The sequence below is a fragment of the Ipomoea triloba genome, chromosome 12, assembly GCF_003576645.1.
Source record: "Ipomoea triloba cultivar NCNSP0323 chromosome 12, ASM357664v1".
Classification (NCBI taxonomy): domain Eukaryota; kingdom Viridiplantae; phylum Streptophyta; class Magnoliopsida; order Solanales; family Convolvulaceae; genus Ipomoea; species Ipomoea triloba.
The window spans coordinates 17,130,936-17,155,815 of record NC_044927.1 but is presented as its reverse complement, the minus strand read 5'-3'; the positions used below and the strand labels follow the sequence as shown (position 1 = coordinate 17,155,815).

General features: G+C 40.5%; 2 protein-coding genes across 2 annotated transcripts; one reads left to right on the top strand and one right to left on the bottom strand.

Moving 5' to 3' along the window:
- The first annotated feature begins 412 nt into the window (after positions 1-412).
- LOC115999451 (probable cinnamyl alcohol dehydrogenase 1) lies at positions 413-3,152 on the top strand. Its single transcript, XM_031239300.1, has 7 exons — positions 413-442; positions 553-675; positions 1,313-1,426; positions 1,551-1,784; positions 2,334-2,619; positions 2,699-2,849; positions 2,947-3,152. Exons 2-7 carry the CDS (start codon positions 587-589, stop codon positions 3,150-3,152), a joined length of 1,080 nt encoding a protein of 359 aa, XP_031095160.1. The 5' UTR covers positions 413-442; positions 553-586.
- Positions 3,153-16,529: 13,377 nt separating this feature from the next.
- On the bottom strand, positions 16,530-20,155 carry LOC115999450. The gene is made up of 3 exons (XM_031239299.1): positions 18,837-20,155; positions 16,776-17,020; positions 16,530-16,594 (listed from the first exon to the last, which is right to left on the bottom strand). The coding sequence occupies exons 1-3, from the start codon at positions 20,153-20,155 to the stop codon at positions 16,530-16,532; spliced, it is 1,629 nt and encodes a 542-aa protein (XP_031095159.1).
- Between the last annotated feature and the right edge of the window lie 4,725 nt (positions 20,156-24,880).

Below are 24,880 nucleotides of genomic sequence, written 5' to 3'. Positions count from 1 at the left end.
CACGTATGAGAGAGCCACTACATGCCATTTGAGTACAATGCTAATGGCCTATCAATTGATCTCATGACGTGAAAGAACTAATGTACTACGGAGTATATATCCATAAAGTTTTTTTTCCCTCTTAATTGAAATGTTTATAATTCAGTGAAGAAATTAGTCATTGTGTTCCAATAAAAATTTTAAATACACCAAAAAAATAATTTTATTACATATATTCATAAATTCTACTCTCTTACTTTTACTCTTGACAAATAATGATATAATATTTTTATTATGTGAGTCTAAAAAAAAAGTGTCTACATCATAAATATGTGAGGAAGTAGAAGTTAAGAGTAAAAAATGAAAATTCATGTAATATTTTCCATATCTATATATGTCCAGAACAAGGATGATTCCAATTAAAACATTACAGGCTAAACACTATCTAGGACTGAAACATTTGGTAGTGAAACGGAATCCCATCTCCCTTCAATTCAAAGCTTCAATCTTTACTCTATGAATCATTCAATTACGTGCATTTAATATATCTTGTACTGTGATTCTTTTTCCCAGATTAGAATCATCTGTGAAACACAAGCTAGCAAGCATGGCTTCTTCACCTTCAACACACAACTGCCTTGGATGGGCTGCCAGAGATCCATCCGGAGTTCTCTCTCCTTATAATTTCAGCCGCAGGTACACCTACAACCTATACTCTATATATATAGAAAAATTATTGCACTTTTTATTAAGATATATGATAATTATAGAATTGAGTTAATTCCATTAAAGGTCTCGTGTTTTTAGTGGCATTTTTAAATTTAGTCTCAGATTATCATTTTTGTCATTTAACATCTGACATCATTATTATTTTTTGACACTTTTCTATTTGTAGTAAAAGAATTTTTATCTTTTCATATTTTTCTTTTTGTTATTTTTCTGGTTTCAACCAGTTTAATTTTTTGTCATATTTTATCATCGTCCCTAGTTGTTGGTCGTGCTCATTTTTCATCATTAAGTTATCATTGATGTTTATTTTTCGTCATTTTATTAACTTTTTCATAAATTATATTAACGTTGCAAATTCCCGTCTCTTATGTTTTTTTTTGTAAAGGGACAAAAATTATAACGTCAATGATAACTTGAGTACAAAAAGTGATAAATAATTAGGGAGGGATTCAATCATTACTTTATAACTTAAGAACAAAAAATTTAATTTTCCATATATATATATATATATATATATATATATATATATATATATTTTTTTTTTTTTTTCTTTTTATATTAGCAACTCTTATCTGCCATATAATTATTAAATGTTAACATGCAGGGTTGTCGGGAGCGATGATGTTTCGCTAGATATTGCATATTGCGGCATCTGTTATGCTGATGTTATCTGGACAAGGAATGAAGGAGGAACATCAAAGTACCCTTTAGTGCCTGGGTATGAATGATGCCTAGCCTTCATCATCATATCATATGGAATCTCAGACGTACAATTTCTAGTTATATATCTTCTTTTATAATATTTATTTGATTTTCTTTCTATCTGCCTGCTTGCCTACCAGACATGAGATTGTAGGAATTGTGAAAGAGGTTGGGTCCAACGTTATTCAGCGCTTTAAAGTTGGTGACCCTGTGGGAGTTGGAGCTTATGTTAACTCTTGCAGGGAGTGTAAGAATTGTAACGAATATTTAGAAATTGAGTGTTCAAAGGGAGCTGTCCCTACTTTTGATGGCATAGATGCAGATGGTATACTCACCAAAGGAGGATACTCTACTTACATTGTTGTTCATCAAAGGTACGGTGAACATAATATAATATTCATTCTCACCTCACAATTTTCTCTACTTGTTAAGATCAAGGACTCAACAATTCCCCCTCAAAGCACCTAAGAGCCGGTGACCTAGCTCAGATACTACTTGTTAAATCAAGCGCTTACCATAATTTCACCTAGGCGCTAGGCACCGGTCGGCCGCCTATCGTATCGCCATAATCAGTGGTCTAGGCCGCCTAGACCTTCTAAGCACCCACTAGGCCTCCTAGTCGGACGATTATCTATTATTCTTCTTTTTTTAAAGAAAATATTTGACCTTTCAAAAAAAAAAAAAAAAAAAAGAAAATATTTGATGTACTCCAATTTTTACTCCCACTTGTGTTCAAATTTGATTGGAGAAAGAAAAAACAATGAATGGATAAACATCATGGCCCCTACTAAATTGAGCAATCAAAATATTATTTCCTTATATATCATCATCATCACATTTTCAGAAGTGTTGGACTTAGCCCTTTACCGGTATCACCCAACACTGATGATAGTGTACTAGGTTGCTGACCATCATTTGTACAGGTATTGCTACAAAATTCCAGAAAATTACCCTCTTGCCTCAGCAGCGCCATTGTTGTGTGCTGGAATTACTGTGTACACTCCAATGATGCGACATAACATGAATCAACCTGGTAAGTCTTTGGGTGTGATTGGACTAGGTGGTCTTGGTCACTTGGCTGTGAAGTTTGGCAAAGCTCTTGGATTGAAAGTCACGGTTTTCAGCACCAGTATATCAAAGAAAGAAGAAGCTCTGAATCTTCTTGGCGCCGACAACTTTGTGATCTCATCTGATCAACAACAGATGATGGTAAGATTAAAGTTGTCCAGATCAAAGTGATTATTTGGTTGCTGACAATAAAACATATATGGCTGTCTTTTTGTTATAGGCACTATCGAAATCATTTGACTTCCTGATTAACACTGCATCCGGAGATATCCCATTTGATTTGTACTTGTCGCTGTTGAAGACTGCTGGTGTTCTTGCTTTGGTGGGGTTTCCTAAACAAGTGAAATTTAGCCCTGGAAGCCTAAGTTTTGGTATAATTATCTCATCTAAAAGCTAAGCTCTGCAATTTAAAAAAAAAAAAAAATTCTCCTTTTTCCATGTTCCTAAGTTGCTTATGATGTTTCACAGGTATGAAAAGCATTGCCGGAAGCATAACTGGAGGAACACAGCTGACTCAAGAAATGCTGGAATTCTGCGCTTCCCACAAAATTTACCCAGAAATTGAAATAGTTCCAATTCAGTATGTGAATGAGGCTCTTGAGAGATTAATAAACAAGGATATTAAATACCGTTTCGTGATTGATATTGGTAGTTCCCTCAAAACGGATGGATGAATTGAAGATCATCTTTTTGTTGTTTCAGCACTGCATGCCGCGGTTAATGACATGTTGGGGGCTAGCTAGTTGTAATAATTTATAAAGGACCTTGACGGTCCTCCCAGTTTATAGATTATGTTTTTGTATTGAAAGTTAGAATAAAAGTTCATGTTAATGAATGTTTGTTTAAATATTATAGAGAGTAATATTTATATACCAACTTGGCAATATCGTCTCCATATAGAAGTGCTTGTTCTTCAATTTCTTTATTTTAGAGTTATTGCATTTATAAATAGTTAATTAAATATGAGTCATATTGAGAGCGGAATCAAAACAACAAAAATCTTAATTGACTGAACCCATATCTTAAAAAAAAATTTAAATAAATAAAAAGGGCTTTCTTTAATTTTTTTTTTTTTATAATTTAGAATTATTATATTTATCAATTTATGTATTTATCTTTATTATAATAAGTTACAAGTTAAAAATAATTTTTCACATCTTTTTATTATAATTATTATTAACCTATATAACTATTATAAATTTTAATTTATAATTATATATATATATATATATAATTATTATCATCTTTAAAATTATTAATAGTTTATAAGAAATAACTTTATAATAGATTTATGTTCATGTGTTTTTTTTTAAATGAACCTAACAAAAAAAATATAATAGTTTTTTGAATTTCAGGCAAACAAAAAAAACATCATTTTCTAACTTTAAGCGGATGAAAATATTTTTCAAAAAATAATTCATTTTATAGAAAATAATTTTTTTAAGTTTCCAAGTAGATCCTTAATGAATTTGCAGTAATGAACATGTAGTAATAGTTTAATGAACCTGTAGTACATGGTAATTTAATTTAATAAACATGAAGTAGTACGTGATCTGATTTAATGAACTTATAATGATAAACTTGTAGTAGTGATTTAATCAACTTATAGTTCTAATTTAATAGACATGCAAGCAATAATGACTTAATATAATTATATATTAATTAAAAAAATAATTTTAGTAAATACTGCATGTTTCTTTTAACCATTAAATACTCATTGTTAACCAGAGTTATATTGAAAGTAAACATCATAACTCATTAAATAACTATCCTACTATTTTTAGAATCCGACACCATATTGAAGTAAATTTTTTTATATTTTAAATAATAACTAGTTATAATATGAGCGATTAAACTAATAATCAGTATGAAAATTAAAATAATTAAATAATTAATATAATTTGTAAATATTAATGTTAATTTTTTGAAAACCAATCAAAAACGATATATTAAATCAACTCAAGAATCGAAAGAGGGGGAAAAGATTCCCAGTACATCGAAACATCATGTGAAAAAGCTAACGAAGCAAGAGAATGGGCTGCCCGATTAACAGTCCTAGATACGTAACTAAGAGTGCAACTATCAAAAGTAGACATAACATCCTTAGAGGCATCAATTGAATAACCAACACAGGAAAAAAGATTACTATTGTGTGTTGTTAGTAGGTCCTTGAGAGTGGAACAATCGGTGTAAACCTGTACTGATGTTACCCCGCCCTTTTGTTAGGAACATACTGTAATAGGTTTTGATGATGCCAAATGTAATGTTCAATCCCCTAAGTCTCGATAGATAGGAAATATATGTAAGTTCGACAAAGTAAACTATGAGCGAAAATACAACCGGGTAACTGAGCTCAACTCGGAAAATATTTAAGCTTAAGGTGAACTTGTTTGAACATCTTAGAAGTTTCGTGTTGTAAGCTTATAGATAGATCAGAAGAAGGCACGAGACATCACTGGAGGAATAAGGGTCTGCGAGACATCAACTAAGTCTCGAGACATAAGCAGAGTTCGAGAGATGGAATCTCTCGAAACATCAATCCAGTTCAAGACATGAGATCGAGACATCAAGTAGTCGAGACATCAATTTTTGGTCTCGAAAGACTAGCACTTCTCCAATGAACTGAACGGCAATTAACACGCATAGATAAAGTAATCTAAGTTTGGAGAAATAGAATATCATGGAGATAAAATATTAAGGAGGTGCTGACAGAGTATTATGGGAAAATAGAACAGCCGGAAGTGGATGCCACGTCAGAACTCCACAACCAACGGATAGAAGATGCACCAATCAGAGGTCGGTCTTATTCCCTAAAACGAGGATCAATGAGAATATAAAAAGAGTAACTTTTACCAAAAGAAGTAAGTGGAGTATGGATTCAAGATAGTGGAATATGAGATATTCACTACAAGACAAAAGGTTCAAGTTACAAGACTACCACTCCATGAAACATGCTAAAAATATGCAAGTCCCATGATCGGCATGGGAGACAGATTTCAAACGGAATAATTTTCCCTCCAACGGAATTATTCCTCAACTCTCATATATAAGGACGTGAAGACACAAATTCTGAAGAGGTTCGAAAAATTCAAGCTATCATAAGAGGTGTCTAGTTCAAACGTTCAAAAGTGCAAGTGCTTAATCTGGAATATCATACTTGATATTCATGACAACAAGAAAACACATCTTAGTGTTTTGAGAGAGTTACAAAGCTTAAACTACTACACATCTAGAAGGTGACCGAAGCTGCACTACGAGGAAGATTATCCAACGAAAGCTTTTGGTCAGATTGGAGATTGTTACACTCAACCTGTGACAACCGGAACAACCTTGCTTTGGAGAAGGCAAGAAGAAGGGGAGTAACCTGGGAGCTGTCTTGTGAAGATCCTGAGGCTTGAGGCGGGCTTGGTGATCAAAGCTCAAGCGCTCGATATTGTACTAAAAAGGGAAGTTTTAGTGCAATCCTTCTAGGGAGTTTCTAGAAGAAGAGTGGATGTAGGCGGGTTGGCCGAACCACTTAAAAATCTCTCTCGCATTTACTTTCTGTTTTTACCTCTCGCTAACTATCTCTCGAACTGCACTGCATATAACCACACCTCTCGAACTAACTCAAACTCGTGCAAATTAAAAGGGGATAACTTTTCCGCTGCGCATAAAACTTTGTCTTCATCTTGTGAGGTATCGGACCTAAACATCCTAAGTCCAATACACACGAGAGGTCGAAAAAAATTTGCAAAAATCTTATACAAGTCTATTCACCCCCCCCCTCTAGACTTGTTCCCCATCCCCTTGGGACCAACAATTGGTATCAGAGCAAGCTCTCTGATCGATATAAACCTTTGTTTATATTGCCTAGAGATCCTTCTTTGAAAATTTTTTTAAAAAGTTTTCAAAGCACGAGATAATTTTCAATATGGACAGCATGTTGTCGAGACATCTCCTTTTTGATCTTAGCAGGTTCGATGACTGGAAGACACGCATGCTTGCGTACTTATCAGCCCTCCATGATGAGATGGCCGAGGTTATATCAACTGGACCAGTCAAGATCTTAATGGTCAACACTTCTGCAGAGCAAACCAAAGACACACCAAAGTACGTACCAAAACCTAAGGAAGAATGGACGAGTGATGATAGGAAGAGAAACAACCTTGACAACATTGCCAAGGATATCCTTTTCAGAGCTATAGACGAAACCATCTTCCCAAGAGTCAGAAAGTGCACCACGGCAAAAGAGGTATGGGATACTTTGATGTTGATTGGTGAAGGTGATGAACAGGAAAAGGAGAACAAGCTCACTGTGGCAATGAAGAAGTTCGAGGACTTCAAGATGAAGCCAGGAGAGAGTATCGACAGCATGGAATCTCGGTTCATGAAGTTGTCAACCGAGATTAGTGATCTCAAGAAGGAGATCCCACAAAAGCAGCTAAACCTGAAGGTCTTACGAGGCCTTACCAAGGAGTGGGAGATGAAGGTGATCACAATGCGCGATCACAGGGATCTGAAGAACACCACAACCGACCAACTATTTAGAGATCTCAAAACCTTCAAATTTGAGATGTTTCCGAAAGATGAGGATGTGGTGGACAGACGGAATGTGGCACTGGTTGCTGATCAACCATCCACCTCCTCAAGGTCAGATCCTAATCCCACAAATCTCTTATCTGACGAACAATTTGCTCTTTTTATGAGAAAATTCAGGAAGTTCATGAAGAAGACACCGGAGAGCAATACAAGTTCACCTTCCTCCTCAAGAAGGAAAAATGAAAGATATCCATCCAGAAGGACGGAGGAAGAAAACTAAGGTCTATGCTATAACTGTAGGAGACCGGGGCATTTCAAGGCCGAATGTCCTTACCCACCGGTAAGCAAATATCAAGGCCAAGAAGGCAAGGATTCCAGGAGGAAAGAGGAATCTAGAGAGAAGCCAACACAAGGAGGCTTCAAAAGTTCATCAAAGACGCATTCGCGCAGGAAGGCGCTTGTGGCTGAGGAACTTGAGAAGGCAATCGAGGAGTCCGAGACATCAAGCTCCAGCGAGAGCAGCAACAGCTCAGAGGATGAGAAGGGGCTCATCTATTTATACACTACAGAAGAGGAGGATCAATGCTTAATGGCTATTAAGAATGATGTAACCTCCACTTCTACATCTCGTTGCTCTATCTCTACTTCCCAATGTTCTTCTTTTAGAAGCGATGAGGATCCCTTTGAGACCATGGAATTACTCAGGAGGGACCTCAACATCGCTAATAGCACTCATGCTAAAGTTCTAGAGGAGAACAACAGACTAATTGCTGAAACCGAATAAAGGTCATAAAGGACCAATAGGAAAGACCAGGGTAGCTATTCACAAACCGTCCCTATACACCAGCAATGGAAAGTATAGGAAAGCTACGAAGAATGGCCGGGTTAATAATATCGAAAGATCACCTAGCTATCTCTCGCAAGGCCATTCCAAGTACAAAAGAAGCTACACTCCATATAATGCGCCTCAAGGCAAATATGGAAGGTCTGAGATCCATAGAGTTAGGAACTCACGGATGGAGGAAGGCAGACACTACCCAGTTTCAACGGTACCACGTGACCAAATAAGCCATGAAGGGCATGGTGCGTAAGTTCGAGGTCAAGCCTCAACCTAAGCTGATTTATGCACCTAAGAGGCTTAGAGTCTTTGCTAGCATTCCTTATGATTATCAATCGTATAATGGCTACATTGCACCTAGGCCTGGAGTAATGGGCCCAAGGTATAAATGGATGCCTAAACTTACTAACCAACCAAGACCCAAAGTTTGGGTACCTAAATCTGCTTGATTTGCATGCAGGACACCAGGGACGTATGGTTCATTGACAGTGGATGTTCGAGACATATGACGGGAAATCTAACATTGCTAGAGAACATCCACCCTATCGAAGGTACCTTGGTGACATTCGGAGACAACGAGAAGAAAGGACGCACAAAGGCTGTTGGTGAGATCCATAAGAATGAGTTGGTGATCAAGGAGGTATCCTACGTTGAAGGACTCAAGTTCAATCTCCTTAGCATGAGCCAATTCTGTGACAAGGGCTACAAAGTTATCTTCACCAAAAGCAAGTGCGAGATCATACAAGAGGAATCTCTCGAAGTCGTCCTGGAAGCAGCAAGGAAAGGAAACATGTACATAGTGGATTGGAGATCTGCCAAACCATCCCTATGTATGCTAGCAAGGAGCAAAGATGACTTATGCTGGGATTGGCACAGTAAGCTTAGCCACCTAAACTTCAAAACCATCAACAAGCTTACTAAGAGGAATCTTGTGGAAGGACTGCCCAAAGTCACATTTCGGAAGGACAAGATTTGTGAGGCATGTCAACGTTGCAAACAGATCAAATCCTCTTTCGAAACCAAAGCTGAGACATCGTCTACCAGACCACTAAGTCTTCTACATATGGACTTATTTGGCCCGGTGGATCCACCCAGCATGAGAGGAAGGAAGTACACTCTTGTGGTAGTAGATGACTACACAAGATTCACCTGGACCGTATTCTTAACCAAGAAAAGCGAGACAAAAGTTGCCCTACCAAATCTTTTGAAGCAAGTTCAAGTTGAGAAGGATGTCTCGATACTCAAGATTCAGTCAGATCAAGGTGGAGAGTTCATTAACCAAGTGATCGAGAGCTACTGCAGCGAGAACGGGATTCATCATCAGTTGTCAGCTGCTCGAACACCTCAACAGAACGGCATTGCTGAAAGGAGGAACAGAACTCTCAAGGAAGCTGCAAGGACCATGCTCTCACAAGCCAACATATCACAAGGATTTTGGGCAGAAGCAGTAAACACAGTGTGCTATACCCAAAATCGGTCCTTGATCGTGAAAGGAGTCAGAAAGACTCCATATGAGTTGTGGAATGGAAGGAGACCTAATGTAAGCTACTTTCATACATTCGGATGCAAATGCTATGTCCACAACAATGGAAAGACTCAGTTAAGAACCTTTGACGAAAAGGCAGACGATGGAGTATTTCTGGGATACTCGTCGACAAGTAAAGCATTCAGAGTCTTCAACAAGCGGAGATTGGTGGTTGAAGAATCCATACATGTCTCTTTTGATGATAGAGCATCGACAGATCAACCATCAAAGTCAACAGATGCAGCTGAAAACTCTAAGGAAGTTCAGCTGGAAACGATCGAGAGATCAGACTTACCTCTCGATGAGAAGCAGCCGATAGTTCGAGACGTAGCAGAACTCCAGTCAGAATCAGATGATGAAGACACTACAAAGAAGAATGCTACTGATTCAGTTGATTCAATCCAGATCATAGATGATCCTCCCACATCCCAACCAACCACCGAGGAGTCAACTAAGGAGCCACAACCTGATCTAAGATGGTTTAGAAGCCATCCCGCTGATCAAGTAATTGGAGATGTACGTGACAAGGTTCGGACCAGATCAGCATACAGAGAAAGCATGATCGCTTGCTTTCTATCTCAAATAGAGCCTAAGGTGATTGATGAGGCTCTAAGTGATCCAGATTGGGTGCAAGCCATGCAAGAGGAACTTCATCAGTTTGAACGGAACGACGTTTGGGAACTAGTTCTGAGACCTCATCATCAGAACGTCATTGGAACAAAGTGGGTTTTCAGAAATAAGATGAATGAGGATGGAGTCATTGTCAGGAACAAGGCCAGACTTGTTGCTAAAGGATACTGCCAAGAGGAAGGAATAGATTTTGATGAAACCTTCGCTCCGGTGGCACGTCTCGAAGCCATTCGCATCTTTCTCGCATATGCTGCGTTCAAAGACTTCAAAGTGTATCAAATGGATGTCAAGAGCGCTTTTCTGAACGGACTTCTTAAAGAAGAGGTGTACGTTGAACAACCTCTGGGTTTCTTGAAGGACGTGGGAGCTGACAAAGTATACAAGTTGAAGAAGGCACTTTACGGCTTGAAACAAGCTCCGAGAGCTTGGTATGACACTTTATCCTATTTTCTACTTCAGTGTGGGTTCACCAAAGGCCTAGTGGACAAAACCTTGTTTAGAATTAAGGATGGAGATCATATCTTATTGGTGCAATTGTTTAGAATTAAGGATGGAGATCATATCTTATTGGTGCAAATCTTTAGAATTAAGGATGGAGATCATATCTTATTGGTGCAAATCTATGTGGACGATATCATCTTTGGAAGCACCAATCCAGACTTGTGCGAGAAGTTCTCTAGTTTGATGAAAGGGAAGTTCGAGATGAGCATGATGGGAGAAAGTTTGATGAAAGGGAAGTTCGAGATGAGCATGATGGGAGAACTCAACTACTTCCTCGGACTACAAGTAAGATAACTTAAGGAAGGTATCTTCATCAACCAGGAGAAATACACCAAACTTAAGGAAGGTATCTTCATCAACCAGGAGAAATACACCAAGCTTAAGGAAGGTATCTTCATCAACCAGGAGAAATACACCAAGGATCTGCTCAGGAAATACAATATAGAAGGGAAATCTTCAGTCAAAGTACCTATGGAAACCTCTCTACACATCGATGTTGACAGTGAAGGCCGAGAGGTTGATCAAACTACGTATCGAGGTATCATCGGATCTCTTCTTTATTTAACTGCTAGTAGACCAAATATATCCTTTGCAGTAGGTGTATGTGCTAGATTTCAGGCAAGTCCTAAGGAGAGTCACTTAAATGCATCTAAAAAGATTCTTAGATATCTCAAGGGTACGCAAAGTGTTGGACTTTGGTATTCGAGAGGTGGATCTTTCAAACTTATGGGATATTCAGATGCGGACTTTGCCGGTTGTAAAATTGATCGTAAAAGCACATCTGGGACATGTCAGTTTCTAGGTGGTAGACTTGTCTCATGGTTTAGCAAGAAACAGCATTCGATAGCTACAAGTACCGCTGAGGCAGAATATGTAGCAGCTGGAAGTTGTTGTGCTCAGATTTTATGGATGAAGCAACAATTACTGGATTATGGTGTTGAATGTAAAGAGGTTAAGATTATATGTGACAACACTAGTGCCATAGCTATTACTCAGAATCCGGTGCTACATTCAAGGACAAAGCACATTGACATAAAATATCACTTCATCCGAGACCATGTTGAGAAAAAGGATATAACTTTTGAATATGTTGCAACGGAGGAGCAACTAGCAGATATTTTCACAAAGGCGTTATGTGAAAATAGATTCTCTCAACTAAGGTTAGAATTGGGAATGATAGAATTGGGTTGAACGGTCAAATCTTATCTCCTTGTATTTAGTGCCATGAACTGTTTCGCATGTGAGGAGCGATTTCATCAACTTTATGGCAGCTTTGGAGTTACACAGCATTGAATGGTCATTCATTTAGCATCCCGTGACTCAACAGTGCTAAGTTTTTGGGCTATAAATAGAGGGGTTTTCTCAGCAATTCATGTCATCGACTTCTTCATGGAGAAGAAGAAAGGAAAAGACGATGTACCATTCTGGTATAGAGGAAGGAAATCGGCAGCCAAGTCCAAAGACTTTCAAGGAGAAAACTATCCAGAATCAACTAAGGGTGAACAGATTGCGGAGTTTCCTGATAATCCAAGCAAGCATCCTGTTCCCATCCAAGGTGAATGGATCCCCAAATGCGAAGAGATCCACAACGGTGGGATACTAGAATCAGGAGAAGAGTCTCGTATAAGTGAGACTCTTACAGCTGCACATTCCAGAAAGGGATCTCCCTCAACCAAATGGAGAACCAAGGAAAAGGGAGAAGGAGCCTATGAGGAGTGCAGCAGCGGAGAGGTAGAGAAGAACAAGAAGTATTAGCCACCTCTAGTTTTGTTACTAGAATAAATAGGATTTTAGATGGCTAGTTCCTGCTCTAACGTTAGATTCCTATATGGCTATCCAAGGCCAAACAAAAGTTTCTAGGGAATCTAATAGTATATTGATTCATATGTAATGTATCTGGAAATCACTAAATGAACCCAAGGATATGTTCCAAGTGATATCTTTTGGATGAATCAATCCTGTTCTTCTTGCAATCTGTGTTCGACAAGTAGTTCGAGAGATACTTAATCAGTTTGCCTATATATACTTTATGTCTCGAAGAAGGGGAGTTCGAGAGATCACTTCGAAAGATAACAAACTGGTTATGTGTGTATCTCTAAATGGAGGAATAAGGAGAGTTAGGGATCAATCACTCAGGGGGAAGATCCTTAACCATTTGAATGCGTTGTTATTGGATATACCAGATCAAGACGGAGGAATAAGGAGGTTTAGGGATCAATCACTCAGGGGGAAGATCCTTAAACTAGTAAAGCTGAACGTTCACCTTCGAAAGGTGAAACTAATGTGTTAAACGGATATATGTGGAACGGCTATTAATGTTAGCCACGTGGTCTTCGGTTACTGACGGTTTTCCAAATTTTAAGGGCACTATCTTGATTAATGGGAGCATGCTTCAGTTATCTTATCTTATAACCCCACTTTTAAATTCTAAACCGTCACATACTTTCCCAAAAATACCCTTACCATATGTTATACTCCTAACCGTTATAAAAGGGTATTTCTGACCTTTCACCTCTTTTAAATCAACCGGGATCACCTGTCGGGTCAAACTCTCAACCCTACCCATATATTCGACCCAAATCCACAAGATATAACAGCCAAATCCATCATCCTTACCCGGATTCAAGCTCAAACAGAATATCCAAAATCCCCAATTTACAAACACTGTACACATTCCGAATATCCAAAATCCCCAATTTACAAACACTGTACACATTCCCTCCAAAAAAAATCCCCAATTTACAAACACTGTACACATTCCCTCCAAAACACCAAGCTATCAACAATGGCGTCCGAATCATCTTCTTCAACCTCATCTTCTGAAACTTACCAGAAAGAGTTGGCCCATATTCGAACTCTCATCAAGCAAGTCAAGGCGGGGAGTATCATTGACAGAGATGGATTCGTCAACCACTCGACGAACCCAAAGCAGACGAAGAAAGTACTCAAGAAGTTCGAAAAGGCCGGGCTCATGAAATACATGACGCATGATTATCGAACCATCCACGACCTCGACTACACCGAATGGTTCGCAAATGCTAAGGTCACAAAGGGCAAGATTTAGAGCCGGTTCAACGAAATTGATATCACAACATCCGTTGGTGACCTAAGGGCAGCATTCGATTTTGCTGCATCAGAGGAGGCAGTCAAGCACCTCTCGGATTACAATCTGGACAAACAAGCTTTTTGGGACAAAATCCGACTGGAGAATGCACCGTCCAGCGCAACCTCTGCCCTCCGCAAATACCATCTGAAGGAGAGGTTTGCTATTGCAGCTGATCTCATCATGAAATTCATCCTCAGCAAGGCATCTGGAACCGATGAGATCAATCTGGACATCCTCAAAATCCTCCATGCCATCTGGAACAACGTTCAAATAGACTGGGCGCACATCATCTTCAACTTCTTAAAGCAACAAGTGCAAGGCTCAGTTTCAAACACCAACCAGTCGATTAATAAAAAGGTTGGTTTCGGTTTTGTTGTTCAATATTTGTTGACTTTGAAGGGTTTGCAATTGAGGGAAGGGAGAGAGATTCATCGTAATACCTATATGGGTAGGACGAAATCTCAAGCTCCAAAGTCCAAGGGTGTAAAGATTGCACCCTCTTCCTCAAAGCCTAAGGGAAAGGGCAAGAGGAAAGCCCAATCTGTCGAGGAGGATTCTGATGATGCACCACTGGGTGTATTGATTAAGAGGGTTGTTCTACCTAAGAAGGCTAAGAAAGCTAACTCTGATGCTGCTACCAAGACTCGAGAGGTGACACCCTCTGTTATTCCAGTACCATTCGAGGATATGGCACAAGCCTAGGGGGAATCTCAGGCTACAATGGCCGCTGAGGTTGAGAGAGTGCCCCCTACCAGTTCCATGTCGGGTGAGATAGTTGTTGTTTTGAATGTTGATGATGGTGCTGGTACTGCTGATGAGTCTGCGGGTAGGTCCCGAGAGGAGACTGGAAAGTTTGAAGGCACTGGGATCAGTGATCCAGTGCAGGGTGATGCTGAGGAACCACGAGAGGTGGTACGAGAGATAGCAGTTTCAGCAGAGTATGTTCGAGCCGACGTTTCGGAAACTGCTGTTGTTGATCAAGGCACTGTGGTCAGGGACCCAGTGCAAAGTGCTCAAAATGTGGAGTTGACACCCACTGAATCTGCTCAAGTTGAAGGATCGATAGCTAGAGCCATAGCAGATGTTGGGTTGGGTGACGATCTCTCGGAGCACAATCGAGAGATCGATGTGCAGACAGTGGAAGCTGCATCAGAGATAGAAATCCTATCTGCTGAGCCTCATGATCTGAATGACGAAGTCACCTCTCAGTTGGATCAACGTGTTGAAGACGTGCCTAGTTTGGATGATTTCTCCAGGGTACTCCGATGGATCAACTGGAGAACAGGCCCCTTTGATCAACTGATTGCACTAGCAGCAGTTATGGAGGCTAAGGAGATCTTTGCTTTGAACTGGTTAAACCTTACCGAGATTCCAGCCAATGAACTTCGAGACCTAGCCCATAAAATGCATGTGACCAAGAAGAATCTTGGCCGATCTGACAAAGGCAAGGGCATAGCTGCTGATGAACAAGAAGACGAGCCTGAAGTGGATCCTGAATTAGAGGCACAATATCAAGAAGATCTCAGGCTCGCTACTGCTTTATCCTTGGGACATCAAGTAGTGATACGAGAGGTACAGGAGAGACCTCAGGAGTTGCGAGAGATTATTCTGAAAATCCGATAGCAACAGCCGCAATTCCTCTGTCCCAAGTCAGTGACTCTGCTCTGGACGCACAGGTAGCCGCTTCGAGAGGTGAATCCGAGACCTCTGAAGCACTTGAGGCAGAACCCAACTCAGTTTTACTTCTGCCAGCTCCTGAGTCCACACCCTCGGTTGACACCGACGAAGCACAGACAGTTCGAGAGGGTGAAATTCCGTTGCTCACACTGCCGGGCTTTCCAATCTATATGGAGCAGCCATCTCCATTCCTACTCCCAGATGACACGGCGTCCACCTTTGCGGCCAGAATGTTTGATAGGCAAAGGTGGAGTGCACCAGCTGATCCTGAAACCATAGTGATTCCTGATTCGCCTAAGCAGACTGAGGTGCAGCCAGATGAGCAACGGGTGCAGACAGTTTCAAATCCTACTGGTTCGAGAGGTACTGATGGGGAAGATGTTCTCATCAATGGTGGAAACCGGGAAGCACCTGTCGATGCACAACCTCCTTCCTCAATCCAATCCCTCCGGCAGATGATCAAGTTCCCAGCTCTGGTCGAGAGGTAACACTGAGGAGGATCTTCAATTGGATGGAAACCAGGAAGCATCCAATACAGACGTTCCTTCCTTAGCTGATCCAATCCTACCAGAAGCTGAAGCTGAGGTTCCAAGTTCGAGAGGTGATGAGCGAGAAGTGATCCGTCCCTCAGGTGAAAACCGGGAAGCGCCTGATATGGAGCTACCTTCGAGCTCTGATCCCAGTGTCCCTGCTGATCCTCAGACACATAATCGAGAGGTGGACTCACAGTTGCAAGTCATGGGTGGAAATCTGGAAGCACCCAAGTCCCCTCCGACTAAAGGTATTTCTCAACCTTCTTCTCCTACTTCTGACTATGATCGATAGGCCGAAGATGCATTCGTTGGCGAGGTGCGCCAATTCATGGCCCATCAGTTTCAGAAGATGGCTCAAATTGATCGCATACTCACTATTGTTCGCAACGCATCAATGCCTGCTGCTAGTACAAGTGAATCCCAAGCCAGCCATGCAGAACTTCTCGAACAAGCGGTGTGGGCTGAAGATGCAGCACGACGAGCCGCAAATGAGGCTGCGGAAGCTCGAGCAGAAGCTGCAGGAGCAAAGGCTGAAGTGGCAGAACTAAGAGCTGAACTTCGAGCCTTCCAGAACTCCAGTGAACTTCGACAGGACGTAATCAAAGCACTACTCGATGACCTGTCGAACCAAGTACCTGCTCAGCTTCAATCACTTTTCGAAGGTATGTCCACTCTCCTTTCCCGTCAGGATGATGCCAACAAGGGGGAAAATCAAGGGAATCAAGGGCCAAGAGGGACATCCACAAGCAAGAAAAGGGCAGCCAGTGAACCATTAACCACTGGACCTCCTCCGAAAGTTCCAAGAACAATGAGCAAGGCAATGGAGGAAGCCAAGAGGAAGGAAGATCTAAGGGTTCAGCGCACACAGGAAATGGAGAAGAGAAGAGAAGAAGACAGAGAAAGGAGAAGAAAGAGGCAAGAACAACAGACAGAAAAGGAAAGAAAAATTGAGCAAATGATGATCACCTTCAAGTTCGGAAATAGAGAGGACACCGAGCAAAGCCTTGTTCATCAGATATTCAATCTTCTGAAGTACGTTGGGATATCTCTTCACAGCAACATGACTCCAGAAGAATGTGTCCAATGGTGGAAAGATGGAGTAATTGAAGGTGAATTTGTTGGGGAGGCCTTCAGGAATTATCAATTCTTTCACATCACAGACGACTACCTGAGTCTGGTAAACCCAAAAGACCCCAGCAAGACACGAGCAGCTATCAATGAGAAGAGGAAAGCGGACAAGCAGTAAGCTCTCGTTGTCATTCTTAAATCTTTCCTATGTTGTTCTTTGTTTTCTTTTAACTTTTCTGCTAAGTTCTTCATTGTAAAACATTCCCTTATTTTTAATACATATATATCTTTTGCTGGGGGTGTTGTGTGAGTCTTTTCTTCATGCTTTAGCAGATTAGTTTCCATGTTAAACTTACCGTATGCGCTGAAAATAAAATCAAAGTCAATATTTTCTTACAAATCAGCCATATAAGTAAGTATAGTGTTGGCATCATCAAAAAGGGGGAAATTGTTAGAAACATACTGTAATAGGTTTTGATGATACCAAATGTAATGTTCAATCCCCTAAGTCTCGATAGATAGGAAATATATGTAAGTTCGACAAAGTAAACTATGAGCGAAAATACAACCGGGTAATTGAGCTCAACTCGGAAAATATTTAAGCTTAAGGTGAAATTGTTTGAACATCTTAGAAGTTTCGTGTTGTAAGCTTATAGATAGATCAGAAGAAGGCACGAGACATCACTAGAGGAATAAGGGTCTGCGAGACATCAACTAAGTCTCGAGACATAAGCAGAGTTCGAGAGATGGAATCTCTCGAAACATCAATCCAGTTCAAGACATGAGATCGAGACATCAAGTAGTCGAGATATCAATTTTTGGTCTCGAAAGACTAGCACTTCTCCAATGAACTGAACGGCAATTAACACGCATAGATAAAGTAATATAAGTTTGGAGAAATAGAATATCATGGAGATAAAATATTAAGGAGGTGCTGACAGAGTATTATGGGAAAATAGAACAACCGGAAGTGGATGCCACGTCAGAACTCCACAACCAACGGATAGAAGATGCACCAATCAGAGGTCAGTCTTATTCCCTAAAACGAGGATCAATGGGAATATAAAAAGAGTAACTTTTACCAAAAGAAGTAAGTGGAGTATGGACTCTAGATAGAGGACGTGGAGACGTGAAGACACAAATTCTATATATAAGGACGTGAAGACACAAATTCTAAAGAGGTTCGAAAAATTCAAGCTATCATAAGAGGTGTCTAGTTCAAACGTTCAAAAGTGCAAGTGCTTAATCTGGAATATCATACTTGATATTCATGACAGCAAGAAAACACATCTTAGTGTTTTGAGAGAGTTACAAAGCTTAAACTACTACACATCTAGAAGGTGACCGAAGCTGCACTACGAGGAAGATTATCCAACGAAAGCTTTTGGTCAGATTGGAGATTGTTACACTTAACCTGTGACAACAGGAACAACCTTGCTTTGGAGAAGGCAAGAAGAGGGGGAGTAACCTGGGAGCTGTCTTGTGAAGATCCTGAGGCTTGAGGCGGGCTTGGTGATCAAAGCTCAAGTGCTCGAAAGGTGGAGTAACAAGAAGCGGGGCGAAAAACCTGAGGCTTGAGGCGGGCTTCGTGATCAAAGCTCAAACGCTCGATATTGTACTAAAAAGGGAAGTTTTAGTGCAATCCTTCTAGGGAGTTTCTAGAAGAAGAGTGGACGTAGGCGGGTTGGCCGAACCACTTAAAAATTTCTCTCGCATTTACTTTCTGTTTTTACCTCTCGCTAACTATCTCTCGAACTGCACTGCATATAACCACACCTCTCGAACTAACTCAAACTCGTGCAAATTAAAAGGGGATAACTTTTCCGCTGCGCATAAAACTTTGTCTTCATCCTGTGAGGTATCGGACCTAAACATCCTAAGTCCAATACACACGAGAGGTCGAAAAAGATTTGCAAAAATCTTATACAAGTCTATTCACCCCCCCCTCTAGACTTGTACCCCATCCCCTTGGGACCAACACCTTTTAACCAAGAAAGAACGTCCTTGCAAGCCAAAGCTTCTGCCATGAGGGGCGAATAACATGTGGGAAGGGTACCATTGAAAGCCGCTGTAAAATTTCCATTTGGCGCATACAAAACTGCTCCAACCGCTCCTTCCCTGGATTGGGCTCGGAAGCCAGCGTCGAAGCAGCAATGAAAATGCGCAGAAGCTGCCGGCATCACCGAGATCGACGGTTGGCGTTGGCTGGGATTGTTCGTGTGAACCGACCGCCAGGCTGACGTCGCTGCCTGGGTAGTATTCCACACAGATTTCGGTCGTGGCAGCCACCTCTCCCATACAGCCTTGTTTCTTGATCTCCAGATTTGGTATAGAACTGCTACAACAAGCATAATATCATATTCTGTTAGCACGGTGATTGCATTGCCAAACCATGCCCCAAAGTCATCCCAATTCACACTAGGGACATGTAATGTAGATTCATGCGAAACAAGACTTGAATAATCACATAAGAGGAGTGAATGCATAATGGTTTCATGCATGATGCCACACATAGGGCATGGTGGGTCAACATCTACTCTCTTTATAAGCAAGTTGGTAGTAGTGGGTAGGACATTTGAGAGGGCTCTCCACATAAAAGTTTTCCATTTTGCTGGGCATTTGATCTTCCATAAATGTAGCCACTTGTTAAAAGTGCCCGGGGAGTTGTCAAGCTCTCCCATGATGCGCCTATATCCACGTTTGACAGTGTAACAACCACCCGGATCTCCTAGCCAAAACCAGGAGTCCTCATAGTGAGGGCTAACTGAGACCTTCATAATGCGGTCTACTTCTGCAGCATCAAAGATATCTCGTACAATAGAGTAATCCCATGAGCCAGTTGTTGGGTCAATAAGACCAGAAACCAAAGCACCCTCAAGTTCGTGTGGCATAGCAGTCTGAATCATTGGGTTAACATCATCTGGGAGCCATGGTTGACCCCAGATTAAAGTTGACTTTCCGTCCCCAATACGTCTCCTAACTCCACTACAAATAAGATCATGGGCTGCCATAATACTTCTCCAGCAGAAGCTTGGGCATCTTCCTAAGGTAGCATCAACAAAAGAAGATTTGGGGAAGTACCTAGCCTTATAAATTCTTACGACAAGAGATTGAGGCCTAGTTAAAAAGCGCCAGGCTTGCTTCCCTAGCATTGCTAGATTAAAAGCCCTCAGATCCTTAAATCCCAACCCACCACATTTCTTTGGAACACATAGTCGATCCCATGCCTTCCAGTGAATGCCTTTCTGACCCCCAGGTCCCCACCAATACCGATTCATAGACCTTTCAATTTATGTGCAGACTGAATCCGGGAGCAGGAAAACACTCATAGAGTATGCAGGCATCGACTGAGCCACACTTTTAAGAAGAACTTCTTTTCCTGCCTGAGAAATAAGCTTTTTGATCGCTGTCAAAAATAAAGTATACGGGTTTAGATTTGTCGTTCCGCTGAGGATTGGCATTTATGGCACGTAGTTGTGCAATTATTTACTTTAGAGCTTATTAACCCACTAACGAGAATCCAAGCACAATCATAAACATAAATTGATGAATTAACAAACTAAAAATAGGAAATAAATACAATAAGAAAATATAAGATTAAAGCTAGGAATCATTACTATCAAGATGATTTAGTATCTTATGATTAGGGAGAACAATAATCATGGATCAAGAGGGCATACACTTAAGAATTCAAGATCCTATCGTATCTTGAATTAGAGCAAGGGTTGCCCCACTTTTGTGACGTATCAACCTCAAGCTCTTGAAGTACACAAAATATATTAAGCCCCCCAATTCGTCCCCTACTCTCGTAGCGAGATATTTGGGTTGTACAAGAGGTGGCTAGAGTTTTTACACAATTTTCGTTGTAGCAAATACTCTCCAATTACTTGCCAATAAAGATAGCTAGTAATTACTAACAAGTTACAAACAAAGCCTCTTGAACAAGCTTATGATCCATAATTATAATTCTACCCCTTATGAAATTAAAAGCAAGGTAACATCAAGATAAATAATAAATTCCTACCTTAAACCCAAATTAAACTAAATAAGCATAATAGATTAAAAGAAGAAGAAATGTAAATAACATAAAGCATAAAGAAAATAAACTTGCATAAGGTAAATAAAACTACACTACAAAGATGAAAGAAATAAATTCTACTCTACTCTACTACTTGGTTCTACATTGTAGGAAGCTTGGTATGGAATGGTGTGTGATGGTGTTCTTTCTCCTGCAAGGAAGACCTCTATTTATACTTGTTCATGAGGAGGCAAAGCATGATGGGTATTGGTTGGCAAATTGCAAAAGTGAGGTGCCCACAACATGGTGTATAATGCACATGATTTGTGAAGGCACATGGAGTCCATGTTCTACCAGATTTGGAGTTTATGGTCCTAATCATAGCTGTAGATCTTTAAATCTTCTTTCCAATGCCGTTTGAATCATCCCATTTGGATATTCCTATAATCAGATATGACCAAAATACCGAGCAGTGGTCAGATTAGGACGAAATCTGGAACTTCGACTTCAAGGCTGCTTTTGACCATTTTTCGGTCAGAATTACAAATTTCGTATCTCTGGAAAAGTTGTAGCCCTTGAAGTCTTCTTTCTAATGGTTCAAGAATCACTTAATTTGGACATTCCTAGACTGAGATATTGTTGAATTACCGAACAGTGGGCAAATTATGCGTAAATTTCAGCTCATTATTATTTTGCTCCACTTTTGCCTTGATTTGTCCTTGTGATCAAGACCATTAAAAATACCATTCTTTTGACTCCATTATTGGCTGATCTTCATGATGAAAATGGACCTAATCTTCTTTGCTTTTGTCTTCCACTTTAATTCATCATCATCCATCTTCTCACTTTTGTTCTTGTCCCTTCATGATTCTTTACATCTTCATGATTTTCCTGATATTTCCACAAGCAATTAAAAACATTAGGATGACTTTAAAGATGAATATTACAAATTAAACTTAGGTTTTCTCTAAATCATCCAATTAAATGCAATATGACCTAATTTTCTTTACTTTATTCCAAATAAGGTGATTGTTGCAAACATTAATCAAAGTAAAGAAAATTAAGGTTATATTGAACACAATTTATACATTCTAGTGGACAAATAAGGTTCAATATGGAGATTAAATATGATCAAATATGCACTTATCACTTTTTATTCCATGAGCCAATCCTATGCTTGATTTTTTCCTCAATATACGAAAATACAACCCTTTTCTCCCTCCCAATGAAAGAAGGGAGACCCAAATACCTAGGTCACTCCTAACACCGTACCCACAACATTCCTTGCCTCCACAATGGTGTTTCTGCTAAAATAGACACTAGATTTATGGAAATTCACTGCCTGCCCAGACATGTTCTCATACTCAACAAGACATTGCTTGATAACACTTGCTTCCTGAACAGTAGCTTTGAAAAACAGGAGACTATCATCTGCGAAAAATAAATGTGAGACCGGTGGTGCTCCCCTTGCTATTCTACACCCATGGAAATCTCCTCTTGCCTCAGCTTGTTGTAACAACAAAGAAAGACCCTCAGCACAAATGATGAACAAATATGGGGAAAGTGGATCTCCCTGCCGAATACCACGAGAAGGGAAAACCTGGCCAACATTTCTCCCATTTACTAGGAAATTGTAAGAGACCGTGGTCACACATAGCATAACCAAGTTCACCCATTGCACTGAAAATCCTAATGCCAACAACATGCTGCGTAGAAAAGGCCACTCCATACAATCATAGGCCTTCGCCATATCCAATTTAAGGGCACCCCATCCAACCACTCCACACTGTTTCCTGCTCAAATAGTGCCCAACCTCTGAAGCAATGAGTATATTGTCTGTAATGAGCCTGTTCGGGATAAAAGCACTTTGAGACTCTGAGACCACCTCCCCCAACAGTGGTTTCAACCTATTAGCCACCGTTTTGGCCATAATCTTGTAAATCACATTACACAACGCTATAGGACGAAGATCAGACACCTTCTCCGGTTTATCTTTTTTCGGAATAGGCACCACATTCGTTTCGTTAAGACCCTCAGGAAAGGAACAGTCATTGAGGCATTTAAGAACAAAACTAGAGACATCACCACCCACCACATCCCAATAATGCTGATAAAACCCTGGATTCATCCCATCTGGGCCAGGAGCTTTATCAGGAAACATAGAAAAGAGAGCAGCCTTAACTTCCTCCACCTCGAAAGGTCTTAGAAGGGAGGCATTCTGCTCCTGTGAGACACGGGGGGCAATTGATGCAACAAAAGTATCCATAGAGGAGGCAGAAACATTCGACGAAAAGATGTCATGGAAATAATTAAGCACAACAGAATTCAAATCCACACCCTCCATCCACACATCAGCATCATTCCTTAATCTAGATATAGTATTCTTCTTTTTACGAGTAGAGGCATACCTGTGAAAGAACTTAGTGTTGGCATCAGCACCTCTCAACCAGTGTTGCTTGGCTCGTTGCCTCCAATCTTCCTGGGCTTCCAGCTGACATAGCTCAGCCTCTAGCCTCCGGAATTCCTCCAAAGAGTGCGGGTCCATGAGACCTCTCAATAGCATCTGATCATTCCGGAGTTTTCGGATCTTTTCACCAGCGGAGCAGCTTCTCACCACATAGCTGTAGACAGCCAAGCAAACCCGCATCCCTACCCTCCTGCCATGCCTCCTCCACTTGCTTTCTGCAACCCTCATCATAAATCCACGCCATCTCAAACTTGAAGGACCCTCCCAACTCTGTTGACTCCTAGAAAGAGGGCCGAATGATCAGAAGTACGGGTCAACAGATTGGTGACACATGCATGTGGTAACAAATCACACCACTCTCCTCGAGTAAGAACCTTGTCCAATTTCTCCTCCAACCAATCAGGAGTGCTGATAAGTGCCAAAAGTAGCCGTATTTTAGGGGTCATTTAGGTGTAAAATATGCTATATAGATGTCCATTAGGCCTAGCAACATGCTAAGATAGGGTAATTTCATTGCATATAGGTCTAGGAACATGCTAAGATAGGGTAATTTCATTGCATATAGGTCTAGGGACTTGCTAAGATAGGGTAATTTCATTGCATATAGGTCTAGGGACTAATCTTGTGTGTTTTTATATAATTTGCACAATTCTTGCATTTCGCAGGGCATTCCGGCGACACTTTAGTAAAACGGACGTAACCGGAGCTAGGAATGTCCGAATGACCCGAGGCAGGTGGCTATGGAACCGTATTGACGAGAGCTACAACATAGAAGAAGACAGAAGAAGCAAACTTCACCACGCACACTCACACGCGTGTGAGCCGCGTGGACGCGACACAGCGCGGAAATTATTAGGGTGAAATTTTGGGGGCTATATATATGCCCTTTATAGGTCTTTTAGATCAGTTTTCAGCAGCCCCCAATAGCTTTAGATCTGATTTCCCTTTCCAAATTCTTCCCCTTTGGGGAAGAAAATAATCCTCCTTAGAATAGATTTAGCTTAGGATTTGAAGATGAAGATTATGTAGATTCAAGCTTCTTTTGGTATAATTTCTCTTCCTTTAATATTAAGTTTGAATCTTTACTTTATTGCTTTGTTTTCCTTGCTTCTATTTATGTTTATTATTGTAGAGTAGAGTAGTTGGGTGTGTGTGCCCTTGTTGATCTATGGATTGATGCTTATAATTTGATATTATGATCTTGGTATTGTGGGAGTATGATTGATGTTTTGTATGGATGATGTTGTTTAATCTTTGCTCCTATTTCCGGCCGGGATAGTTAGTAAACCGAGTGGAAGTGAGAGAGTGCGCGATAGCGACCTCTCACGAGCCCAACTCATCTATATCTCCGCTCTTAATCCGAAAGGATGAGATCCGAGAGGAGTGGTAGGCAAGGTGTTCGATAAAATGCCTCAACCGAATGAGGATTGAGAGTCTGAGTGTGACGCCACTCGGTACTAATACCGTGACTCCCTAGATCAATCCCGAAACCCAATTCCAAGCTACCTACGATAATCA